At 41.0% G+C, this 26979-nt stretch overlaps 1 protein-coding gene across 3 annotated transcripts; it reads right to left on the bottom strand.

Moving 5' to 3' along the window:
• Positions 1 to 12227: 12227 nt before the first annotated feature.
• Positions 12228 to 25094, bottom strand: LOC111974982 (glutamate decarboxylase 1). 3 transcript variants are annotated; one of them, XM_024003118.2, is made up of 17 exons: positions 24970 to 25094; positions 23712 to 23792; positions 21951 to 22013; positions 19430 to 19570; positions 18487 to 18729; positions 18229 to 18319; positions 15595 to 15707; positions 15320 to 15435; positions 14966 to 15045; positions 14825 to 14879; positions 14201 to 14317; positions 13972 to 14036; positions 13793 to 13871; positions 13456 to 13605; positions 13176 to 13283; positions 12720 to 12809; positions 12228 to 12606 (listed from the first exon to the last, which is right to left on the bottom strand). In XM_024003118.2, the coding sequence occupies exons 2-17, from the start codon at positions 23785 to 23787 to the stop codon at positions 12433 to 12435; spliced, it is 1761 nt and encodes a 586-aa protein (XP_023858886.1). In that variant the 5' UTR covers positions 23788 to 23792; positions 24970 to 25094; the 3' UTR covers positions 12228 to 12432. The 3 variants fall into 3 exon arrangements, with proteins under 3 accessions (XP_023858886.1, XP_023858893.1, XP_070303422.1); XM_024003125.2 differs by having other exon boundaries at positions 23712 to 23839; positions 24970 to 25055; XM_070447321.1 differs by lacking the exon at positions 21951 to 22013 and having other exon boundaries at positions 24970 to 25053.
• Between the last annotated feature and the right edge of the window lie 1885 nt (positions 25095 to 26979).

The raw sequence follows: 26979 nt of genomic DNA, 5'->3' as shown, positions 1-26979 counted from the left end.
CGATGTGGATAGGGGGCTGCTCCCTCTGCTGTTTCCTGAAGTCCACGATCATCTCCTTTGTTTTGTTGACGTTGAGTGTGAGGTTATTTTCCTGACACCACACTCCGAGGGCCCTCACCTCCTCCCTGTAGGCCGTCTCGTCGTTGTTGATAATCAAGCCTACCACTATAGTGTCGTCTGCAAACTTGATGATTGAGTTTGGAGGTGTGCATGGCCACGCAGTCATGGGTGAACAGGGAGTACAGGAGGGGGCTGAGAACACACCCTTGTGGGYCCCCAGTGTTGAGGATCAGCGGGGTGGAGATGTTGTTTCCTACCCTCACCACCTGGGGGCGGCCCGTCAGAAAGTCCAGGACCCAGTTGCACAGGGCGGGGTTGAGACCCAGGGTCCCGTGTGGCTCAGTTGGTAGAGCATGGCGCTTGCAACGCCAGGGTTGTGGGTTCATTCCCCACGGGGGGACCAGGATGAATATGTATGAACTTTCCAATTTGTAAGTCGCTCTGGATAAGAGCGTCTGCTAAATGACTTAAATGTAAATGTAAATGTCTCGAGCTTAATGACGAGTTTGGAGGGTACTATGGTTTAAATGCTGAGCTGTAATCGATGAACAGCATTCTTACATAGGTATTCCTCTTGTCCAGATGGGTTAGGGCAGCGTGCAGTGTGGTTGCGATTGCGTCGTCTGTGGACCTATTGGGGCGGTAAGCAAATTGGAGTGGCTCTAGGGTGTCAGGTAGGGTGAAGGCGATATGATCCTTGACTATTCTCTCAAAGCACTTCATAATGATGGAAGTGAGCGCTACAGTATGATAGTCGTTTAGCTCAGTTACCTTAGCTTTCTTGGGAACAGGAACAATGGTGGCCCTCTTGAAGCATGTGGGAACAGCAGACTGTTCAGGTGCATCCTGTTTCTATTGATCATCTGTAAGATGTTTCTACAACTTGATTGGCGTCTACCTGTGGTACATTCAATTGATTGAACATGATTTGGAAAGGCACACACTTGTCTATATAAGGTCCCACAGTTGACAGTGCATGTCAGAGCAAAAACCAAGCCATGAGGTCGAATGAATTGTCCGTAGAGCTCCAAGACAGGATTGTGTCAAGGCACAGATCTGGGGAAGGGCACCAAAAAAATGTCTGCAGCATTGAAGGTCCCCAAGAACACAGTGTTCTCCATTATTCTTAGACTACTGCGCCACTCGGGAGCCCAAGGCACTGCATCTCAGTGCTAGAGGCGTCACTACAGACACCCTGGTATGAATCCAGGCTGTATCACAACCGGCTGTGATTGGGAGTCCCATAGGGCGGCACAAAATTGTCCCAGCGTCATCTGGGTTTGCCCGGTGTAGGCCGTCATTGTAAATAAGAATTTGTTCTTAACTGACTTGCCTAGTTAAATAAGGGTTAAATTAATAAAAAATAAAAAATATGTATTCTTAAATGGAAGAAGTTTGGAACCACCAAGACTGAGCTGGCCGCCTGGCCAAACTGAGCAATCGGGGGAGAAGGACCTTGGTCAGGGAGGTGACCAAGAACCGATGGTCACTCAGACAGAGCTCCAGAGTTCCTCTGTGGTGATGGGAGTACCTTCCAAAAGGACAACCATCTCTGCCGCACTCCACCAATCAGACCTTTATGGTAGAATGGCCAGACGGAAGCCACTCAGACGGAAGCCACATGATAGCCCGCTTGGAGTTAGCCAAAAGGCACCTAAAGACTCTCAGACAACAAGATTCTCTGGTCTGATGAAACAAAGATTGAACTCTTTGGCCCGAATGCCAAGTGTCACGTCTGGAGGAAACCTGGCCCCATTTTTCAGAGGCAGGGACTGGGAGACTAGTCAGGATCGAGGCAAAGATGAACGGAGCAAAGTACAGAGAGATCCTTTATTTTTAAAATATTGTTTTTACACCTTTTTCTCCCCAATTTCGTGATATCGAATTGGTAGTTACAGTCTTGCGGACTTGGGAGAGGTGAAGGTCGAGAGCCATGCGTCCTCAGAAACACGACCCGCCAAGCCGAACTGCTTCTTGACACACTGCTCGCTTAACACGGGAGCCAGCCGCACCAATGTGTCGGAGGAAACACTGTACAGCTGTCGACATGAAGCCAGCGTGCATGCGCCCGGCCGCCACAAGGAGTCACTAGAGCGTGATGGGACAAGGACATCCAAGCCAGCCAAACCCTCCCCTAACCCGGACGACGCTGGGCCAGTCGTGCGCCACCTCATGAGTCTCCCGGTCGCGGCCYGCTGCGACACAGCCCGGGATCGAACCCGGATCTGTAGTGATGCCTCTAGCACTGATCAGTGCCTTAGACTGCTGCCCCACTCGGGAGTCCTACAGAGAGATCCTTGATGAAAACCTGCTCCAGAGCGCTCAGGACCCTAAGCACACAGCCAAGACAATGCAGGAGTGGCTTCGAGACAAGTTTCTGAATGTCCTTGAGTGGCCCAGCCAGAGTTCGGACTTGAACCCGATTGAACATCTCTGGAGAGACCTGATAATAGCTGTTCAGCAACGCTCCCCATCCAACCTGACAGAGCTTGAGAGGATCTGCKGAGAAGAATGGGATAAACTCACCAAATCAAGCTCGTAGCGTCAGAAGACTCAAGGCTGTAATTGCTGCCGAAGGTGCTTCGACAAAGTGCTGAGTAAAGGGGCTGAATACTTTTGTAAATGTCATATTTCTGTTTTTTATTTTTAATAAATTAGCAAACATTTCTAAAAACCTGTTTTTGCATTGTCATTATGGGGTATTGTGTGTAGATTGATGAGGGGGAAAAAACTATATAATACATTTTAGAATAAAGCTGTAACGTAACAAAATGTGAAAAAAGTCAAGGGTTCTGAATACTTTCTGAATGCACTGTACATGTCACTATAAATCAGCTTAAACAAATGCAGCTACTTTGTTGTTATTCTCGACTACACTGTTTGACGTAACTGTAAGTTAGCCGTAATTTGCTAGCTAGCAAGCAAGAGATAAGAACATTGACAGCCAGTATGGCAATGGAACATTTAGAACGAACGACTGGGTTGCATCTCTGGTAACCGTACCGATAGAACGAATGACCAGCCACCTTGGGTATTAACCTTAGATTTGTGTCAGGAGTATATCTTGTGTAAGGATGAAATAGTATGAATAATCAAAATAACGTTTTTAATGAAAATATGTCAACTTCATCTCGGGCCTAACAACACCCGTGCCAATATATCCTCCAAGCACTGGCTTCCCGGGCATTATCACTTAATTATAGACACTATGTTCTTGGATTTCCTATGATCTTCTATGATCTCCCCTTACCTTCTAACAACTCTTGTGTAGCTTGTGAGCATCATAGAGTAAAACATGTTACATGTGTGTTTTTGAGAGTCTCAGCTTTTCATAAATAGCTTTTAATAGTTTGTAGCTCGGACTCTACAAACGTTTTCGTAAAAAGACCCGGCCCCGGGCCCCTTCGGGATCTGCCCTTGTCTCACAAATGGTGTTGAAAAGGGGTTAGTAGCCCAAATTGCGTTAGTGTCACAGTGGGACTCATTGAGTTAATGAATAGATAATTGAATATCTTTGGGATGCAAGTTTTATCATATCATTTGAAATAAAGTTGTTCAGAGTTATGCTTACACTCATCAATCATGAACAGTCCTTTTAGTCTGAATGTCCATGTGATCAACTTGATATGGGCATACTCTGATCTAGAGTAGCTTTCCACAGCAGCCTCTTGCAGTGGACAAAATTACCGAGGAGCCTATATGTTGGAGTGAAATTCTACAGGTAAACAACTGTTTCCACTCTTGTTGTGGTATGAAATTGAACAAACAGATGAGCATGGATTGTGGTGATACAATAAAACAGCTGAGATGAATCAACCAATGTGGGGGGCCGTATAGCCATACCTCAAATGTAGAGGGTTGCTTGGACAGTGAAGTGAATCTCTCAATGTCAGAGATTGGGCCTACTAATCAATATTAAACCTTCTATAACTTATATATCAATTACCTTTATTTGTTTTGTAAAACATATAGTAATATACCGGTATTGATTAAGCAAATATATTAACTTTAAAATTAAGCTTAGCCTATTATTTCTCTTATAAAGAAGGAGATATATGAAAGGATTCAAGTATATTGCTTTCTGTACTGTATGTTAGGCTAGGCCTCTACAAACTGTGGTTGTAAAAGTTCCATCTTACTGGCCTTTCGCTATTGTAAGGGGGAAAATGCATCATACTGGGATAATAATCTCCCCAGCGGAAGGATACCTTTATGCTCTGGTTTTGAGGCCAAATTACCCCCACTTCAAAGGATTACACCCATCATAGACTAGAAAGAAATAGTCATTATCTGCCCTCGTCCTTTAACATTATGTTGAAAATGGTCTCTGTCGATAATGCTTTCAAGGCTGGGAGGACAAGAATCATACTAGCGTCCTATGAGTGGTATGTTGAAATATCACCACCATGGCTTATGTAGCAATGACTCTGATAACAAACTGTAAGAATTAAATGCTTAATCTGCATTCCTGGTCATAAATGTATACAATATGTGTGCTTGTATGTGCATACTGAATTTACAATTTAATTCAGTACTATGGTAATAATGTTTGATTTATACATATGATTAATAATATATTTTGCTACAGTATTACATTTGTGACCTTAAAATTGTTGTCCTTTTCACTTTTAATCACTGAAGAATTTTCTGTCTATAGTGACGCTATCCTACTAGAAGTAAATAAATAAACTCAGTATTTCACTCGCAGCTTGCTGACACCTTAAGTCCCTGCAATCATCACTCCTCTCAGGGCCGCTCTATGTGGCTGTCACGGATTTATATCCATTCAGTCCTCCAAGTAATTTACAATGCAAGTCTGGACTAGGGAATCTACTATTCTTAGTATACATGAAAATATATTTTTACAGCACTATAAAATATACTCTGGGGAGTTTTTTTGACACGGACTTGAACGTTTTGTGAGAGTCAACATTTTATGGTGTATATTACTGAAGAAGTACCAAATACGTTTGGGAATGTCAAAACTAGCTAATGCTAAACACTGAAGCCTGTAAAATAAATGAGTATATTTTACTTATGAACTGGCAACAATCTGGGCAATAAAATGAGTATGTACATAGAGAAGATTACCAATATTTAACATTATGGCAATGTTTAAAATACTCTTTAGAGCAGAGCAAAAACATTACCCGTCTGGGTTAAACTTGGCAGTCAACGTGCTGGATCCTTCAGCGTGCACCACATGGCAAACAGCTGTGTCTTTTCTGGATTGCCATGCTGACCACACCAACTGCCTGGCCTGGCCTGGCTCCGGCCTGTCATGATGGCGGATGGACCTTCCAGAGCTGTGCTCGCCAACCACGATCTCCTTCCTGTCTGTCTTTGGCTCTCTGCTTGTAGTCCAGTTGGAAAGCTAATGAGAGCCTTCCAAATGTATTCTGACAAAGCTTAGTGATTGCAGTCATAATCAAGCCGAGTGCAAAAATGAATAGAATTGTGCACTGCAGCGGGTTTGTATTTTAATGACATAAACTTAATGAATCCTCTGTGACAGGTCATTATCCCTGGGTAGAGAAAACTGTCAAAATAAAGGGAGCCTGTGGTTAGAGGAGCTGTATAATCTCACAGACATACTGTGCTGGGAGGCAGAGATAAAGTGCTCCTCAGAGAGAGAGAGGGGGGGGGGGGGGTTTAGCTGACAGTTCAGTACAGGTACCTGCTGGTGAAATGTTTATCACACAGACTGTTTATTATTTTCATTTCAACCACTGACACGATGTTCCCTGCCAGGTCAGTTCATGGCTTGTAGTCAGTATACGTGCAGTACCCTGGAAATGTCAGCCCTCCTCATGTTAGAAACAATTAACAATTAACATTTAACAATTAGAGTGAGGCTGAGCACTGCATTACTGTCCCATTCCGTGGGTCGTCTTGTTTCTTTAAAGCACATGATGGTAATCAGCATGCAAGGCCTGGTTGCAGTGTAATTGCTCTTGGCAAACACTAATTGCCTTTAGAAACTGTCCAAGACAGACATTTACTAGCAGTCTTTCAACTTTAACAAGAGCCCCATTAGGAGTTCAGACGTTATAGCCGGAGAGATGAGCAAGTTGCTGTTGATGCATTGTTAATTCTTCCATTTATACATTTTTGCTTTCTCCCAAGACAGATCAACACTTGCACTGGGAGTGAACCACGAGGTCAATAAGAGGAGGCTATTTAGATAATTGTGAACTATTATCATTGCTTTAGGAGTGAAAGGCCCAGGCCACCGGTTTGACAATTAATGTCAGTGTTACCATCACTGCTAAAACACCCTTTAGAGAGTTACTGCCATGTTTGTATATCTGCTAAAGATTTAATGAATAAACTATGTTGATTTAAATAATACACTCCTCTCCACTTGGCCAAGATATATGTGTGTGTGTGTGTGTGTGTGTTGTGTGTGTTGTGTGTGTGTGTGTGTGTGTGTGTGTGTGGTGTGTGTGTGTGTGTGTGTGTGTGTGTGTGTGTGTGTGTGTGTGTGTGTGTGTGTGTGTGTGTGTGTGTGTGTGTGTGTGTGTGTGTGTGTGTGTGTGTGTGTGTGTGTGTGTGTGTGTGTGTGGTGTGTGTGTGTGTGTGTGTGGTGTGTGTGTGTGTGTGTGTGTGTTGTGTGTGTGTGTGTGCGTTTGCTAGAGAGAGACAGACAAAAGGGGGTTGTGTGGCAATGAGCCTCCATCAATATCATCATCATCATCACCATTTCATTAGACTAGCCGCGCACAATGGGAACGTCAGTATCTATCAGGAGCCTAATGTGGCAGTGATTCCCGGAGGTGGAAGATAGATCTGGCACATCAGGAACCCAATGACTAGACTCATGGATATATATGAGAGGAGAGCTTTACATCTGAGAGGGGATAGGGGGAGAACCCCATTGTGGGGAGAACGTCTAGGACCTGAGTGATCATATGAGGACACTGGAGGTGCAGAGATACCAGTTGAGATGAAACTCACTGTGCTATGGTTAGGAGGAAAGATACTGCATCTCAGACCTGAAGCACAAATCAATATCTCACAAAATCAATGGAAAGATTGTATAACAAGCACATGCAACCAATACCATAACTATCAGGAAATTATTTATTTAACAAATAAAAACCACTTGGAGACCAGAGGTTCAGCTACATTAAAAGCCCAATGCAATCGTTTTTATCTCAATATCATTTCTGGGTAAGAATTACGTACCTTACTGTAATAGTTTTCCACTAACATTTTTAAAAAGAAACAAAAATAGCTGTTAAGCAAAAAAATATTTCTCAAGCAAGAATTCTGCTAGGACTGTCTCAGAGTGGCCTGAGTGGGGAGGGATATGTAATCTGAAAACTAGATTGTATTTTCAACAGGTAACTATCAAGAAATATAACACTGATCAAATTTCTTCACACTTTTACAGTGTTAGTTTAATCAGCTGTTGTACAATATGATACAAAAAATAGGGAAAACTTAATTTTGACTGCACTGGGCCTTTAAGTTAGATTGGTTCATTTTCTGTTGGACATGAAAACTAAGCCTCTTTAGGACCACCATCTCCTCATAGGCAGTGTGTTGGACACAGAGAATCTTAAGTTGTGGATGGTGTGAAATGGAGGGTGGTCAGCGAGTCAGACAGCAGGCATTTCACAGTCTGGTGTTCATAGACAGTCTACCCCCAGAGACTGAGAAAATGGAGAGGAAATCAGCCATGCTTGTTATTTTCAAARGCCTGCTTTGGACTTGTTCAAAGTTTAATAATGCTTGTAATTGCGATTGATGGGCTTACTGATTGTTGGTTAAGGTGATGGAGCAATGTGAAATTCAATTCATTATGAATGTTATGTTCCATATAWATCAGAGAGCTATTCCAAAGTGTACATTATAAAGGGTGTGAAGACAAGACAATGCAAATTAGAACATATTTCTCTTACACGTTTCAGTCAAAATGGACAGACATTCTGTTCAAACAATCTTGGGAATGCTAAAATAGCTCTGGAGATGATACATTTAGCATTGTGTGGAAGGACAAGCACTGATATTTATGTTCCAGTGTAGGTTGAGAATATAACTTACGGTGGGAGGCCATTCGTCTCTGCTTAGTCACTGGACTGTGACAGCTAAAGGAGCCAATTATTGGGAGATACAAAAGCTGGTTCAGGTACTGCAGTTCAATCTGGCTCCTTCATTTTCATTTACTTTCAATTATTTCAAGAGCCTCAGACACCTGCTTCCAAATTAGCTCTGTAATTATGCATCAGTTCAATTAAGCCCGGACAATATTATCACCATTGCTGATGCAAACAACTAACCACTTTGTTTAACACACTTCGATTCAAAGAAAATAAGGTTTTTGATTTCTGTTACCCCCTTAAGACTGTGATTTATCCAATCCTGTATTTTGTGTAACTCTACGAAACATCCAATGACATCAAGTCCATAATGATCACGACAGTGAAGGGTGGGGGGTAGGTAGTTGCTGGCCTAGCACCGCTCAAACACTCCGCTCCTGTACGACTGGATTCAGATAAAATGCACCCAGGCAGAGCCTTGAAATTGGCTTCTCTGAGAGATAAAAAATGTAAAGGAAGCACAGTGTGATGCGTTTTATGATAAATATCTTCAAAGTATGAGTAATGAGAGGAGTGGAGTACACAGCGGGGTCTCGTGAAAGCTCAGCTGTGAGATGATCAGCCAATAAAACTCCCCTCCAGGGTGATTAATTTGAGGAATGGGGAATGATAATCACATAGGCTCTTTGGAGAATTTGGACAAGGCACTGGAAATACATAGACATTTGCTCATACTAGATCTTTGGCCTGGGGGAGTGAGGYGCTAATCAGTTCACAGGCCATGGTTGAAAAAACCAATACATTAATTGCTCATTTCTACCGCCCATACTGGACTTTGATACTGCARCTTCCATTTCTGGGCTATCAGAAATATTAATATGTTGTAAATGCGGAGTATTTGAACATGCCAGTGTACCGTTGAGATGATTGCATTCTGTTGCCTCTGACGATGAATGGAAGGTGGGTGGCAAAGGCAGAGGGTCTTCTGAGGTAAATCATCTCAAAATTTCTCTCACATCATTGCTGTTCCCCATGGCTGACCCGAGTCCATAAAGGCAGGTCTGTCACCAAAAGCCTTTTTCTTATTCAGCCACCAAACACAGGACCCCAGAGGGAATATTACTGCACACTGTACGGAATTAAAAACAGCAAGCCATTTCACTCGTCGACCGGACTCATAGCCACAGATTTATTAATTGCAGATGATCATTGGACCTCATTAATAATAACTGCAAAAAAATGCCCCAAAAAATGTGTTAAAGCTGAGATTTTTATTGGTGCTGTCAATAAGACAGTAATGTTCTGTACTTAGTATGAGGCTAAAGTGGCTACCTTGACAGGGGATCTCCATCCGACTCACCGAGGAATGTATTCAATCAATCTTATCACAGAAACAAACTCATCATCATGACTGTGCATTTGTTTTGTCAACATCTCAATGACAAACAATTGGTCTCTTACGGGATAATATTGTCCACACATGGGTCATATAAAGACCAGAAAATCCATGACATAGTTTATAGATTTGAAAGATTCTATATTTAATTAAATGGCCCCCTTCATTAAGTGAAATGCTTCAAAACAGTCAATGCATCACTGTTAAAATACAAACAATCCTTTGTCCCTACGATAAAAAATTTCCGCAGATGGTTTAGCATTGTGCTTCTCACTAAATAAGGGCTTTATTGAATCCGTATCGTGGAAGCTTAGCATTACAGCGTGATTTCAATTTAAAGGCAATGTTCCCGCATTATAGTGGAGACTGCATTCACGGTAAACGCTACATATGTCGGCTCAACGGGAAATTACCGTATTTCTATTGCGCAATCTGCAACTCTTCAGCGATACAGATTGAATAGAGCCCTAAAGAACCAGCAAATTTGCTGCCAGAGCTCAGCTTCCCTCCCACAGCTAGTCATGTGACACTATAACATTCAGTCAATGTGATTCACAATGACATATCACAGTTACACAACAAAGATTGCACTAAGGTTAAGGGTGGTGACTGAGTTACATATTCTTATATAAATATCTTAATCCATCTATTGGTTATATTAAGGGATTTATTTATYTATATTTGTAAGTATACCCTTCTTTGGTTCACAAATACACTAAAATACCTTTAATATGCTTATTCAAAACACAGTAGCGTTTCAAAATACAAGTAAGGACACATTACAAATGGAATAGATAACAATATAAATAAAGTGATTAATCTATTAAATACTTATATTTAGTGGTTTTTATAATCATTTGAACATGTGTTACTGAAAAACTAGGACATATATTTGCCACAAAAGCAATGTAACAATACTATACACAATCTCCACAAAATTCATTAGCTCTAAAAACGCAGCAATAGAATACAGTACCTGTTACAATGACTGTTACATATTTCCTCTACTTAATATGAAAGGGGAAAACCAGATACAATGTGGTGTTGCATACAGTGCACCTGGCTTAATAACTACATGGACAACACACAGCACCAATATTCAGTACATTATAATATATATACAGTACCATTCAAGTTTGGACGCAGCTAATCATTCAAGGGTTTTTCTTKTTTTTTTTCTTCTTTATTTTTACTATTTTCTACATAGTAGAATAATAGTGAAGATATCAAAACTATGAAATAACACATATGGAATCATGTAGTAACAAAAAAAGTGTTGAACAAATCAAAATATATTTTATATTTGAGATTCTTCAAAGTAGCCACCCTTTGCCTTGATGACAGCTTTGCACACTCTTGACATTCTCTCAACCAGCTTCATGAGGTAGTCAACTGGAATGCATTTCAATTATCAGGTGTACCTTGTTAAAAGTGAATTTGTGGAACTTCTTTCCTTCTTAATGCGTTTGAGCCWATCAGTTGTGTTGTGACAAGGTAGGGGTGGTATACAGAAGATAGCCCTATTTGATAAAAGACCAATTCTATATTATGACAAGAACAGCTCAAATAAGCAAAGAGAAACYACAGTCCATCATTACTTTAAGACATGAAGGTCAGTCAGTARGGAAAATGTCAAGAACTTTGAACATTTCTTCAAGTGCAATCACAAAAACCATCAAGCGCTATGATGAAACTGGCTCTCATGAGGATCGGCACAGGAAAGGAGACCTCTGCTGCAGAGGATAAGTTCATTAGAGTTAACTGCACCTCAGATTGCAGCCCAAATAAATGCAGAGTTCAAGTAACAGACACATCTCAACATTAACTGTTTAGAGGAGACTGCATGAATCAAGCCTTCATGGTCGAATTGCTGCAAAGAAACCACTACTAAAGGACACCAATAAGAAAAAGAGACTTGCTTGGGCCAAGAAACACGAGCAATGGACATTAGACCGGTGGAAATCTGTCCTTTGGTCTGATGAGTCCAAATTTGAGATTTTTGGTTCTTTGGCTACCACAGCATTTTATAGCAATACGCCATCCCATCTGGTTTGCGCATAGTGGGACAATCATTTGTTTTCAACAGGACAATGACCCAACACACCTCCAGGCTGTGTAAGGGCTATTTGACCAAGAAGGAGAGTGATGGAGTGCTGCATCAGATGACCTGGCCTCCACAATCATCCAACCTCAACCCAATTGAGATGCTTTGGGATGAGTTGGACCGCAGAGTGAAGGAAAAGCAGCCAACAAGTGCTCAGCATATGTGGGAACTCCTTCAAGACTGTTGGAAAAGCATGAAGCTGGTTGAGAGAATGCCAAGAGTGTGCAAACCTGTCATCAAGGCAAAGGGTGGCTACTTTGAAGAATCTCAAATATAAAATATATTTTGATTTGTTTAACACTTTTTTGGTTCCTACATGATTACATATGTGTTATTTCATACTTTTGATGTCTTCACTACTATTCTACWACATAGAAAATAGTAATAATAAAGAAAACTCCTGGAATGAGTAGGTGTCTTCAAACTTTCGACTGGTACTGTATATTACAATACTGTACATATCTATGCCATGAGGTCCCTTGCATTGTCCTCTGTCTCTACTGAAAAGGTCCCTCAAGGTCACTCAGTATGTGAATATGTATTCTCTTACATAGGCTATACTGTACAATAGTTAAATCTAACAATGGCATAGTCACTGCTAAAAGACAGAACAGACAGGAAACATATGAGACCCACATTTATTATTCTGAAGGTTACCTGTGGTCTAAAAAGACCTACAAGCAGCTGAAGATTCAAAGTCCTACATGATTGGTCAAGAGACAACAGGAATATGAAGCTCAGTGTAGCTCAGGGTCTTTTTAGAGCTGGACATGACAAAGCTGAGAACGAAAGGTCAAAGGGCAACATCCTCCTAATGGGTGTGGCCATTACAAGTCCTGCCCCAGTCTCTCAATCTCATCGGTCAAGAAGTCGATATCTGACCTGGTGGCGGCAGGATTGGAGATGACCATGCGGAAGAAGTTGACCTTGTCTCCCTGAGGCTGGTAGCCCACCATAGTGGTTCCAGACTCCATCATCAACGCCTTGATCTTGGGGGCCACCTGGTTTAGAGGCAAGGACAATTCAGAGAAATGTACAGTAGGTCAGTGCTGTCTCATCTGAATACAGAATATAGTCTTCATGGGCCGAAGCTGACGAGTCCTTTACTCCTTACCTTATGCAACTTCTCCCTCTTCTCCTGACCATCGGGCATGTCACGAATGCCTGGCGGAAGGTACCAGAAGCAGACATTCGTGTGCTGGGGCTGTGGAAAGAAAACAGCAACATTGTTTGTCCGTGTCTTTACTCAATGGAGTGTCTAAAGAAGAAGTAGCCAACCTCACTAAGAGACCAAATTGAGATCTGAGGCTCTGCAAGGCAAGTTCATAAATCCACAAGGAGTTCAACTGGGGACTCTAAAGCCTAGCACCACCTCTACAGGCAGACAGGGAGGAGAGTTGGCCTGCCTCACTACATTGTGTTGCTCAGAATACTATTGGGCATCTCAGTTAATGAGTTCATATTAATCAGATATGTAATTCCTCTCACGCTCTATTAGGGTAATCCATTAAAAGATATTGCTGTTTTTGGAAACAGAACCAAGTAGTAAATGAAGGGAGAAAAATCTCACCTCTCCATCGAACACCATCTGATAGCCCTCGCGACCCTTTATTTTAGTGTAGAGATAATGCGAGAGGTCCAAACACTTGTCGATGTGCTGTTCAAACCCTATTGTTCCCTGTTGGAGTGGAAATACACAAAACATAGACAGATCATTCATGTCAAGAACTACCCGTTTTCTGTTCCAGGAGCCGAGATCAGCATCCAAGATCAATCCCTGTTCCATGCTAACGCTTTAAAGCCTGATTTAAGTATTGCAATAAGAGCTTGGAGAGATTTGTGCACATTACCTTCGCTTTCCACATGAGCCAGAATTTGAAGATATCTACATGTCGTCCACACTGGATGGCCTTGTCCCCCGTGTCGTACGATACATCGTACTGTTTGTCTGGTTGGAAGAGGTAGCCAGCACACATGGAGTTGCAGCCTGATAAAACTCCCTGTAAAGATCAATGGTGTGGTTAACGGACAAGGACGAAAGGCAGAGACTTCAAGTTCAACGGTGCCTTCAAACTGGGCTATATTCATAAGAATAGTAGCCAACTCTCTGTGACCTCTGACTTAACTTAAGTGTGGTTTCGTGGCATTCATAAGGGATGATAAGCCATCTATCAGTATTGCTCTTACCCTCTCTCTGACCAGAATGGCAGAGCACTGCAGTGGCACACCCATCATCTTGTGAGGGTTCCAGGTGACCGAGTTGGCCCTGCAAACATGGAACACAGACTGTAAGACAGGCCACAGTCCCCATCAATGAGTGTGTGTGATTGGTTTAAAAAGGATATCTTCTCAGGGCTGTAGGCTACCTCTCTACGCCACACAGCTTGTGCCTGTGCTTCCTGGACATCAGTAGGCCTCCTCCCCACGCACCCTGAACAAAGACAACAGTTTGTTTTGAGGATAAGGATTAGACACGCAAGTGGCTTATATGTTCAAACTAAAGCTCAGCCGACCATTGAAATGTGTTGCAATTAACCCTGAAATGATCTACATCACCCTAACCTTACTGTATTCATAGTAGGCAGACGCACTTACATCCACATGTAACCACATGTTGTATTTCTCGCAGATGTCTGCAATCTCGTGGATGGGATCGAATGCTCCATACACTGTGGAACCAGCTGTAGCATTCACGAACATTGGGACACAACCCTGCAAGCACACACCATGAGAATGAATATGGAGTCTTGTATTATTGGAGTGAATTGAAATTGTTGCATTCTGTTTCTGTAATCTTTGACATAATATGAATGGGTTAGAGCAGATTTAAATGACATTGGACTATTTCTCTTGGCAAGCCTTTGTAACACCAGAACTGCACGTCCATTGCAGACAGCCTGCTATCACCTCTCTCCTGTAACGGAACTAGCTTCAGGAGACTGTGCTTTGGAGCTAGTGGCAGTGGGTAAGATAATACTTAAGGAGGCATAAGTACTAACCCTAAAATGAAAGTAGACATGTTTTTATTTTGTAAACATGTAAGATTACCTGACGACCGGAGTATTCCGATGACTAGATTCATATTAGGCAGCTGTTCTCATTAGAATTCAGTGTCAGTGCATCGCATCATTGTGCAGAAACACACGAAAGGTGTTTCATGTCTTCAGGGGACACAAATCCACAGTTTGAAGTTGATTGGCTGACAGTTTGAAAACTCACCCTCGCCTTGGCATCGATGACCTTGGCTTCCAAATCAGCGGGAATGACTCTCCCTCTAGAGAAGCAAACAAGACATGTCAAAGGGATGTTCTCACTGGGTTGTTTCATTCAGTGCAGTGTATTGGACGTGGCTCCACAAACCTCTCATCTGTGCTCAACAGGATCAGGTTTTCTGTTCCAAAGCCCAGAGCAGCACTGGCTTTCTTTATAGAGTAGTGGCTCTGACAAAACACATGAGCATGACATTAGACTACGAACCTATCAGCTGAGCTCTGGCATATAGTCAGCTGATGTATTGTCCAATGGTTGTATTTGTTGTGTTGCTTTGAATCAGGCATGCCATAAACCCTTTCTACAGAATAGACAGGGTCAATCAAGCAGTGACAATAAATAACAATAAGACTTTGTCTTGGTAATACAATACTGCTTATGAGACTGGAGACCTGTTGTGTGGTGGAAATTAATGTTCTGCTCAGATGTTAGGATGAGATTTACATGCTCAGAGGTGAAGAGCACCAGTCTGGGGGCAGCAGTCATGCCTTTGGTCTTGACTTCAGGGAAGAACTTGTAGCGGGCGATCATCACACTGTACATGTTGGATATCGCTCCACCTGCACAAACGTTGCATACAATCTTTCACTAAACTGCATTCGATTATCTGAAGGCTTGTGTAAGGAATATTCATCTGTAACGGTAGGTTAATTCCCATCTCAGATTCTCAAGGCATGGCTGAATTCATAACCGTTCATCAGAATTGGCTTCGCACTCACCTGGTGAGAATATCCCATCGCCCTCTCCATCAGGCCAGCCAATGATCTCCCTCATCTTCTTCAGCGTCAGCTGTTCCATGAGCACGAAGACTGGGGCGATCTCATAGGTGAACCTGAAATACAGAGCACCTGTCTCCAGTTACCCACTACCAATAGAAATCCATTCTATCGCTGGCCTTGAACTCTCATATTGTCATTTGTTTCTCATATCTACATTGTCTATATTGACATAAACAGAATCAATGAAGGCAGGTGGCAGAATCCCAGGATAAGGCATCACCATGCATCACCATTGTGATGAAGGCCAATAATTGTAGATTATTTTGTCTATTTTTCTTTGTGCAAAATAGATTTAAATGGTGTTGTTTTGTTGAATTATCATTACATAAGTTTCTTATTGTGTATATTGAGCAATGCCACGTTGAAGCCAGAGAAAATAATGGAACACGCTTAATACTTTTAACGCCGTCACGATTCAGTGATAGCTCTGTTACACTGTATTACGGATACCATTTGTTGCAGTGGGATGAGAAAGAACATCAATGTCACACAGTGTGAAGTCCATTAAGAATATTCCACCAAGAGGGAACGCCTGTCTCTGAGTTCGCAAGAAGAAGAGGCTAGGAAACGTGATGCAACACAATCAGAGCGTCATTGCCTTTGTGTCTGAGGTTTGTCTTGAGGCCAGCTTCCACTGAGCTTGTTTTGAATGTGTTTTTAATTAAAACAGTATATTACCCTCATGGCCCGTCTCTCAGAGAGTAATGATGGAAGAATGGTCGTTTCTCCTTTAGAATAGGAATTATATCATTACAATCATGTTTATTCAATGCAATCACAATTACAACATCAAAGGATTGTATCCATATCATTAGAAACTTCCTCCAGGGTAGTGCAATATCAATGTAGAATGAAATGGATCCCCATCTAACTCATCTATCTTCACTATGTCCTGCCCAATGCTCTTCTCATTACACTGCCTGTCTATTCATGCAATGAGTTAATGCATTAGTGGGGCAATGCAGTGTATCACACTGTGCCATACACACAGAACTTGTTTTGTTTTGTTCTCTGGCTCATCATATCCAGCAGAAATGTTTAAAAATAGTCCGGAGCTATTGTCCCAAATGAATTTGCACTCGCTCACTTATGTAGAGTAATCCTGATGATAACCCTGGGACGTGATTGTCAACCTATTAGTGGCAATCAATACGTGTCAGGGGTAATTAATGATGATGGAGTAATTAGCTAATGCAAATAACAAATATGTATGCAGTCAGAGCCAACCCTCTGATTCAACTCATCCACAGTAGTGTTGATATATAGCATACGCAGGGTGGCAACACTCTCACCAGGAAATCTTCGACACCATATCAATCCCATGAGCTGGACCAACTAAACACTCTTCAAAACACTGGGGGCAAAGAGGGATACATCCATTGAGGATTACAATACATAGAAGGTCTTTGTCAGCCAGGCCATGTGTTGAACTTTTAATTAAGTCCGGGGCCAGGCAAAATGAATAATTGAACCCCTGACATGAAGAAGACCAGCCTTGGTGGTGAGCTTGTATTTCTGTGCTGTGTTTAGGCCAAAAAATGATGGAAATTGACCATGACCACACAGATTACTCTGGTTATTACCAGTCAGAAATGCAATGTTTTATCAATGTTCACAACACAATATTTTTCATATCGTGTGTTTTTTTTGTAATGATGATTTTACAATGCTGTGATGGGTTCCCAGGCTGACATCATAGACAAGATCAGCATTGTACAGCAGCTGATACACTCTGACCGGTGCCTTAACTGACCTGGCAGCCTCAGCTGGTAATCTGTGTGTACTGGTCAACAATAGTCCATGGCCAACGAAGCATCAACTTTTCTCTTGGACAAGTCCCTGGGCACCTGGTGTATCACCATGCTGTCTCTTACAGATTTCCTTCCCCGCGGGAAAAGCAATATTGAATCACAATGTCTATTGTTCACATTTGCGCAGAAGATCTCAGGGGCATATCTCATTCTGTTGTGGAACCATTATCTCCGAGGCAAAGAGCATTCCATAAAACAACCACCCAATATAACGTTGAATGCTAATCAATATGCAATTTAGTTTGCCTGCAGGACTGTATTATCTGACTACAGCCACAGTGTTGGTCAACAACAATAATAAAGCAAACAGATAGTGAACTCACAACTCTCACTTTTTACTTGCTTAAAAGGCAGTCTGTAAGAGCATCCTTGGGATCTTTCACTTAGAAGCTTATGAAGGGCCCTAAATATGTCACTTCCACTGATCTTCATCTTCCACACGAAATCTTCTGAGGCCATTTGAAATGGTAGGAATTGTCATTTTTCTTCAACGCCAGACATACCTTAAACCAAACGAAATCCACTCTCTGCCAAATTAGATCCTTCAACCTCTTATCACAATCCCAGCCTAAAACGAAAACTATGTTATGCAACTCTTACTAAGATCCTTTGTTTAGGCACATTGCTTACAAAATTGACAGGACTACTTTAATACTATATACATATTTACAAAATGTAAAGTTCCTGTGACTTTCAATAATAAACATGTATAAATGTATTATAACAAATGTGTAATAACTGTGGGGAGATAAAGCCCACTCACATGTTAGTGTTTGCAGTGGAGGTGAGCCATTCTCCTGACAAGCCAATGATGTCTAAGCCAGTAGATAGCTGATTGAAAAACCTGGGGTGACCTGGGAGGGAGACAACACCATTTGTCTTTAATACATTTCTCATGAAAGCTTCATCATTCAACTATGGGCTTATCTGTAATCATTAAACCACATTGTAGACAAATGAGAGATATTGATTGTGCTGGGGGGTTAGCCATGCTTTATGCCTCTGTCTCCTCTGTCCTCACCTGTTCTCACTCCATATTTCAGGGTATCCCTACAGTCCACCAGGATCTGCTCCAGAGATTCAGGTTGGTCAGATAGCTCCAGGTTGAAGCCCTCCATGCCTTCCAGCAGCTGGTGGGGGTGGTGGAAGTCCAGGACCTTGGTGGATCTGTCGAAGGTCTTCCGGACGTAGTTTGTGAGAATATCCACCACCTCCAACAAAAACTGCATAGTTGGCTCCTCTCCATTTTTAGCTGGTAATAAATCTAGGGTGAGAAATTGAAGCATGTCAACAATATTTGTGTTTTTCTCATTTTCGAAAAATAAATTTGTCACTTTTGTTTGCATCCTTCATCACTTGAGGATGTTTTTAAGAGCTTACTTTCACAATCTTCTGTAGAATGTGTCATGACTTCATTCTACTTCACATCTTGTAAACTATTTCTTTGGTTTTCCTCTCTAAAGCTGGTATAAATTATATAAATTAGAATGTCATTTTCAGCAACAAATGAATTACCCTTTTTGGTATTTCTCCAGTGAGTATCCCTGAGTAGCCTATGCTATTTTACAGCTATTACAACTTGATCTAGCCGGTCATTATGGTAAACCAAATGGTGAATATTGATTTCAAATAGGCATAGCAATCAATTCAATTTAAATTACTAACAACCTAATGATTTAGGGTTTTATTATTTTCCACAAAAAGTTTTTTTTTTTAAAGACATTTTATCATCAAACATGACTAAATTGAAAGAAATCCCAGAGATTCAGACTGATTATAAAGATTTGGTATTTTCAAACCAGATCAAATCAGGCTAATCTTTGCATCAGTAACAACATTTAAGATTTTAAATTGACTCATGTTCCATGTAAAACAACTGAGCAAAACGAACATCAACAAGTTCCCTACATCATTTTTATTCATAGGCCTACATTTCCCATAATGAAAATAACCCGGACATCTACCTCTAGCAAATAGATTGGAAAAGTCCGTCTCCGTGCGTCTGAAACGCGAATCCCTGTCGCTGTTATCCAGCAGGTCCTTAGACGATCTTTCCTTGAAGGAACTAATCTTCTCCTCGAGGTTGTTGTTCTTCTGCAAAAATCCTAAATTGTTGCAAAGYGCAGAGGATTGAAATGAGTGATTACTATCATCACTCCCAATCCCAAACATTTTGATGACACCCTTTTTACTCAAAACACATGCCTAAATGTCTCTCACTGATTGAGCTGACAATGACGTGGTGTGGGTTGGTTTTGAGAAAATTCCCATCCTGTCCCGGGAAGCCTTTTTATGGGAAGAAGAGTCAGTGGGAGGTTGAGCCCAGTGACAGCAGCACCAAAAGCCAGTCAAGCAAAAACAAATAGCCGTCATTTCGTGTAGCTGTAAATTCTTATTAATTCCCTCCGACAGATTCCACTTCAGTAAGCAGGGAAGAGCACACAATGAAGTGAACCGATGTCCTTAAAGCCTGAAGTCAGACCTAATAGTTGGACTGGGCTGTGATGATATATGGGACATTTTATAGCCTATCTGCTCATAGACCTGTGGAGGACACCACATTAACTCAAATCTTATTTAACGAATACCGATTTTTTTGTTTTTCAAAAATGTATTTCTAGGTTGGCCCTCGAAAAAAATAACACCTATTCCAAATCTTCTGCTAAGATTATTAGTAATACAAATTCCTGCAATGTGATCTTATTTATGATCTTATTTTACAATCAARAACGCAATATTTCAGATAAASTAGCTAGGCCTACAAGATGTGAAACTCAACGATATGCCATATCCCACACCCTTTTAGAGTAATAAATAAAAGTACATAAAAGTGTATCAAGAGATGATAGTTTGATGTATTTTTACTGTTAATTCATTTTATTTCGTTTTCAATATAGACTAATTGTAGATAATTCTATTATTTCATATTCAGAAAGGATATGTTAGATTATACCCCGAATAAGCATAAATCCAACATTTCACTAGGTCAAGCTTTTGATGTTGTTTTTAGACCAATATCATTGCACTTAATAAACAGAGATGAAAAGTGGAAAACGGGCCTATAGGCCTATAACTTGATAGTGAATCAGATAAAACCAAAACGTAAAAATTGCGTAAATATCGGATTGAAACATGAAACTTGATTTATCCTTGCCTTTGCGTAGGGCTCCCGAGTGGCGCAGCGGTCTAAGGCACCTCAGTGCAAGTGGCGTCACCCTGGTTCGAATCTGTCATATCCGGCCGTGATTGGGAGGGCCATAGGGCCGTAATTGTAAATAAGAATTGCTTCTTAAATGACTTGCCTGGTAAAATTAAAATAGGTCTATACTGTTGGTCTTTGATTGGCCCTGATGGCGCAATAGACTCAACGCTTGGCCATATCAGATAGGGTTAATGCATTTTGCTTCCACTTAATCGAAGCGTATTGTGGAGAAGACTGACAGTAGTCCTGCTATCTCTGCAAAACAGAACCTTGACGAATTGCGATTTGAATTCCCTGGAGCAGAAAAGATGACTATCATGATGAGAGTAATCTTTTCTCTTCTGATGGACTCGCATCATGATAAGGACCGATACATATCATTCCACCAAATATAGCTCTTTAATAAATGACACCAGCTCAGAGGCTACCGATATATGTTGAGAAAAAGACAAAGGCAGGTGCGTATAATACAATATTAAGATTTGGCTCAGCAAATATAAAGATAGGTTATCTTACTTGTGGATAACTACAATGAATGTAGTAAAATCAACTGTACATGTTCATGTTTCAGTCGAAATTACCTAAAAATAATGAAAAGGGGGTTGCATAATTTAGCCGGCTATTTGTTTATTCCAAGGTCATTAAGCATTGGCAAACGTATATGTTTTTCCAGGTAGGCCATAAGAGGGCGCAATAGTACGATTTTATTAAGAATTCTATATATTTTTTAAAGCAAGGTAAGAAAACACCCACATTGAAAACATACCCAAGGCTAAAGAGAGCTCATATTCCATTTTGGGACGTGCCAACGTAGACCTATAGTTCTTTTTGGACCAATAGCTAGTCTCTGCTGTTTTTCAAACTGATTTTAATATTGATTAAAAAACAGGTTTGTTACTATAAATTCAGTGGTAATAATCAATATGGCCATTTTGATTCTTTCTGCATGAAAACCCACTCATGCGACCAGAGAAAGAAGAAAAGGGGCAGAAGGTATTCAAAGAGCAAGTAATCACAGCCGCCCAGGCTGCACAGTCTTTGTGTATTAGCCCAAAACAGTATGGCTAATAGCCTATTCATCAGATATCAGAATGGTCTGCTTGCTCGACGTTGAGAAACACATAAAATATGCAACGTAGCCTACATTATGTAACCGATGATATTGATATAATTATTTTGACGTGGGACTAGTTGCATTCTAAAAGACACATAAGAACAAAAGCCTACATGAACATGTATTATGAGGTCCACGAAAATAAATGACATGAAAATAGTAAACTTACCACATATCTTCATTCCCAATTTTCTAGAACATCCGTGAGCAACTCCACACCAAGCGTCATAGCCTAAAATAATMTTGGAAAACTATTGAGAAGGCCCTTACATTAGGCCTGAAGTGCATATTATTTCTGCAAAAATACTCCCAAACTCAAAGTGATGGATGAGAAAATATTGAAGCATGTTGGATAAAACAATGCATACGACTATCAATTAACATGTATCTGTGTGTGTTGTAAATCATCTGCTCCATCCCAATGATACCACTATGGCCATAGGCCTATAACGTGGCATTTCAGCTGAACATTCCACGATTTAGCCATTTCTGACTGTGCTAAGGACCTAATTGGGTGAGAAGATACTGAAAAGATCAGACATGCATCACCAGACATTGGCCAGTGACAAAAAGGGCTGAGCATTACGTCGCTATCAAGGACTTCCAGGGATTAAATTGGGAGGTGGGGAGTTGGTGTGTGTCTGTGTCCCTTCCACTGGAAAAGCGGCCAGTGGAAGGGACAGGCAGCTCCACACAGAATGACGTTTAACCGCTGCTTAGGATCACAAATCAAATATATCTGGACCAAATCTACGCCAATGTTACACCCACGAAGGCAAATGCAAAGGCAACAGAAATATCTGAAATAAGACGTGTGTAATGCCAAATAATTATGCCAATTATGAGTGGAATAAACTTGAGATCCACGAGCATAATTCGGATTTTCGCGTAAGTCATGCATTGATGTCAAAAGAGATACAGACACAATTGAAGTTGCACATTAATAGATGTAGCCTAATACTGGCATGACAACAGTCTAATGGCTTTGGCACACCATCAAGCCCAAAGCAAGCAAATTCAGCCCTGATTGAATCCCGTTTCTGGTGAGAAAAACGGAGGTGCAGTTTTTCTACATTTAAATCTGACCTGACTTCAAAATAAAATTTCGTGGTTTCATCTTTTACCTTTGCAAATGCATAATTTACATTGGAGTGTAGTCAATATCAAATCAGAGCTTTATGATATGTGAGAAAAATAGGACATTGGTGGCGAGCTTCGCATCAAAATATGAATGTGCTTGGACAACTCATTGGAATGTAACCTAGGCTATAGGTTAGTTATGTTTGTCTTCAATAGCTCTTGGATAATAAAAAGTATTGAGGCAGAGCTGTTGGCCGCTTACATCTCTACATCCCCCCTCAGCTGAAGGTACAATAAGGTGCTTGAACACATGCCATTAGGGCCAATTTAGTGTGGCTACAATTAACGCCACTTTGCACATAATAAATTAGCATTAAATTCACTCTCACTTTTTATTCAACCACGACGGAATAAATACACTGAAAAGTATAGCCTACTATAGTCTCTTTATGGAAGGCAATAATAATAATAATAATAATAATAATAATAATAATAGGTTTATAACAGCAGAATAATAATTCAAGAAGGCTGTATATTTTTTGGGAAGATTATGTTAAATTCTTTTGGGATTTTTGCATTTATCAATACCGACAGGATGGTACTAGTCTAGCCATTAGTATTTTCTAATTGCTTCAGTTCATGGTTTTAGAGGACATCACCTATTTTGACAGCAAGATCCGTCTATCAAGCAGATGCCGGGAGGTCTGCTGCGCATGCAATGATGCGGTGATTTGTTGCGTGGGAGGCATTTAGAATGGTACAGTTTTTTTCCTCCATGGAAATGATTAATGGCATTGCCCACAAAGTAAATAGCACAAGTGAAATAGCGTTTTATCRGTGATGGACCTACTTGAGCCTGGTGGTCGTAAATTTGTCGAGTTGGGATCCGGTTCGTTGCCAGACGAGGAAGGTGCAGACGCCGCCATCACTCCTAAGATACAGTACAKATGTCCTCACTCCAAAGCTCGCTGTCACTTTCTGCGAAACCTCACTTATTTTATTCAAGATGAAAAGTCACATTCACTGCAAGGAGAGTAAAAAGAATAGCTGTCTCTGAGCCTTAAAATATATAAATAATGACATGCCTATCTAGGCTATTTTAAAAGTATGAATAGGATATTTTAAGATCGATCCCTCATTCAAACGCTGACAAAAATATCCACAACTACGAATAAGCAAGGAGACAGGACACGACAGACATGTCTACGACATCGTCTGGCAGCCAGAGTAGCCTACAATTATTCTCAAACATCAATGAACAGGTTGGCTGAGGCTGCAGTGCACATGATTTTTTCCTGAATCCATAGGCTACAGATATGAGAGAAAAAATGCTAAATAACTTATTGGCTATAAATACAATACATTTCATTAGGCTTTATCAAATCAACATCGACAATGATGCTCATTAATTCTCACCAATCCACTCTACAACCTGATCTCTGCTGTCAATGTGGATGATGAGGCATCACTGCAAGTGCATTTCTTTGTTTTCAGAGAGTTGTATATGTATCTGCCTTTGATGATAGGAAGGTAACCCGGGCAGTTGGGCAACAAATAGTTTAACCCTAAAACATCATGTATTGAAAGTGAAAATACTGAATTAGCCTTGATAAATGATCAACTATGCCATAACAGCTAATCTGGTGATTTATCACATAGGCAAGTTAGGTGAACTGTCAAACCTCAGGTAAATGAAGTATTCATTTTATAATAATGACAAAAAATATGCTATGTTTACATAATTGATTGACAAACAGGATAGTGACTCCTCAATTAAGAGGATGATTTGTAAATAGTGATGACCCTTATCCAGGTCAATGTCACTTCAAGGGAAAAGCATGCCCATGCAATGAAAAACCCTCCGTCAAAGCTCAAAGAACAGTAGTTTAATGATACCACAATTGTATCAATCAATAACTTTAATATCAGCAAACAAATACTATGCATAGCTTGTATTGTTCTCTGTGTCTATCTTACAAATCGTTTATAACAGATGTTAAAACACCTGTTTGAGCTTCTCAAACGGCAATGTATCATAAAGCTTTAATGAACAAAGCACACTTATCCAGCTCTTGTTAGATAACAATCCCTGTTAAAAACCATCTTACCGTGCTGAGGGTGGGTACAGGTGACCAAGTAGAGCCCCAAAAAGAAACTATAGGACGATGGTGAAATAAAGTCCTTTGGCAACGCAACGCAACGTCTGGTGCGCTTTTGTCACTTCAAGAAAAACGGGGTTTTGAATATCAGTTGTCTACAAAATCCCATCCACGGTGACCTTTTTAGAGAAGTAGCCTACGTTTGATTTGCTGATATTTAGAGCCGCGTGCATTGACTATTTATTCGTTACTACGCACGCATGAGTCACACCAATACCTCCTCTGGTGCTGAACATTCCCCCCCAATATCGAACAGATCCGCTTTGTTTGCAAATGTACACAGAATAGTGGCGCTTTCAGCTATAACGTGACTTTTGGTAAGTGTTTGATAGCCTTTGAGGCTATATACCTCGATTTGGAAACTGATTTGGAATCCCGGTCACGAACCTGGATTTGGGAAGTTTGATCCTATGCAACACATTACGCTCATATGGGATGAAGGAGGGGGGAGGAGAGAGGTCCTTGGCTTGTTCTTGTGAAATCGGAATAGTAGGGAACCATAATCAGAAGAACCATCTCCTTTTAGGTTATTGTTGGTCTTCTTCTGTGGGATTAAAATGTTTTGTTGAAATCTCAGCGTGTATGGCTTCATCTGTTTTTCGATGTAGGCTACAATAAATATATTATCAATAACGAAATGTATAGACAAGTAGGCTATTTTGGCCAAAGTTATAATGTCTTCTTTTCTTCCGAATTTTAAGATGAAAGCGCAACATTTATCTTATGTTTTTTGGTAAAGAAACAGTGAAATTCAAAGTCAGTGCGTAAAGGTTGAAACAAAATCCACAAGGTGGCAGTAATGAATCATCAATGATTCCTCCCAGAACTCCACACAAATGAAGTGGGCCACCGCAAATACTTCACGAATCTAATAATAAACCAACACATTAATCAGATTTGCTACATACCAAAGCTACATGGGTGCAATGGAACGGAACAAGAATAGGCCCAGTGCGCAAGAATAAGATTCGAAGGAACAAGCTATTCATAGACTAGGCTATAGACTACAGGTTTAATCCTTCAATCAATTAAAATATAAATTCGTCATCATAAACTATCATTCATATAAATACTGGGCACATGGAATTTTTATCTTCATCTAGTATCTTGCATAATCAATAAGTAAGGTCAAAGTATTACGTTTGGCCGTAAGGTCAATAAGTAAAGCCATTCAAAATGTCTGACTCTGAAGCCTGGTTCTAATATGTGTCCTATGTCCTAATCTTGGCCATATTCTGATTGTGCTCACATTTTCAGACATGTGTCTACACATCACAGGAGGTTGGCGGCACCTTAATTGGGTAGGATGGGCTCATGGTAATGGCTGGAGCAGAATGAGTGGAATGGTATCAAAGAAACCATGTGTTTGATGCCATTCTATTCGCTCTGTTCAGGACATTATTATGAGCCGTCCTCCCCTCAGCAGCCTCCTGTGCTACACATGCTATTAAAAGGTGTCTCTTATCCATCCACTGTGTCCACATTGTGACCAGATGTTCTGGTCCCTCCCTGTATGCAAGTTATTTGACAGGAGAGGCCAAATTGAGGTCCATTACACATTGGCGTGCACCTCGCAAATTTTTGCTCCGTATAGCGCCATATAGCTCCACATTGACATGGTTGGTTGACCGTAGGTGGGGGCGGGAGGTCCCGTATAAATACAAACACACTTCATTGACAACTTCCTTCGGAACAGCTCTGCTCAACAGCTCTGCGCTGCTCRGCGAAGCGCAAGAAGTATGAATGCCCTGACTTCTGCAGGAGCCTAGCACGGTAAAATGCTGCACGGCCAATGCAGACGTCAGACCACGCAGCGCCTTTAAGCCCACTTGAGCCCATGTGACCTCAGCGGACCTTGGCTGAGCTTCTATGGAGTTTTCAGCACCTGGACAGCTCCTCCAACGGTTTCTAGTTGACGCTGTCAGACCTGTTATGGCAAACTCTATTTGGGCTATTTTT

Source organism: Salvelinus sp. IW2-2015, linkage group LG2, assembly GCF_002910315.2.
Source record: "Salvelinus sp. IW2-2015 linkage group LG2, ASM291031v2, whole genome shotgun sequence".
NCBI classification, from domain to species: Eukaryota; Metazoa; Chordata; class Actinopteri; order Salmoniformes; family Salmonidae; genus Salvelinus; species Salvelinus sp. IW2-2015.
Note: the sequence above shows the minus strand (reverse complement) of the source record. Positions and strands in the feature narration are given on the sequence as shown.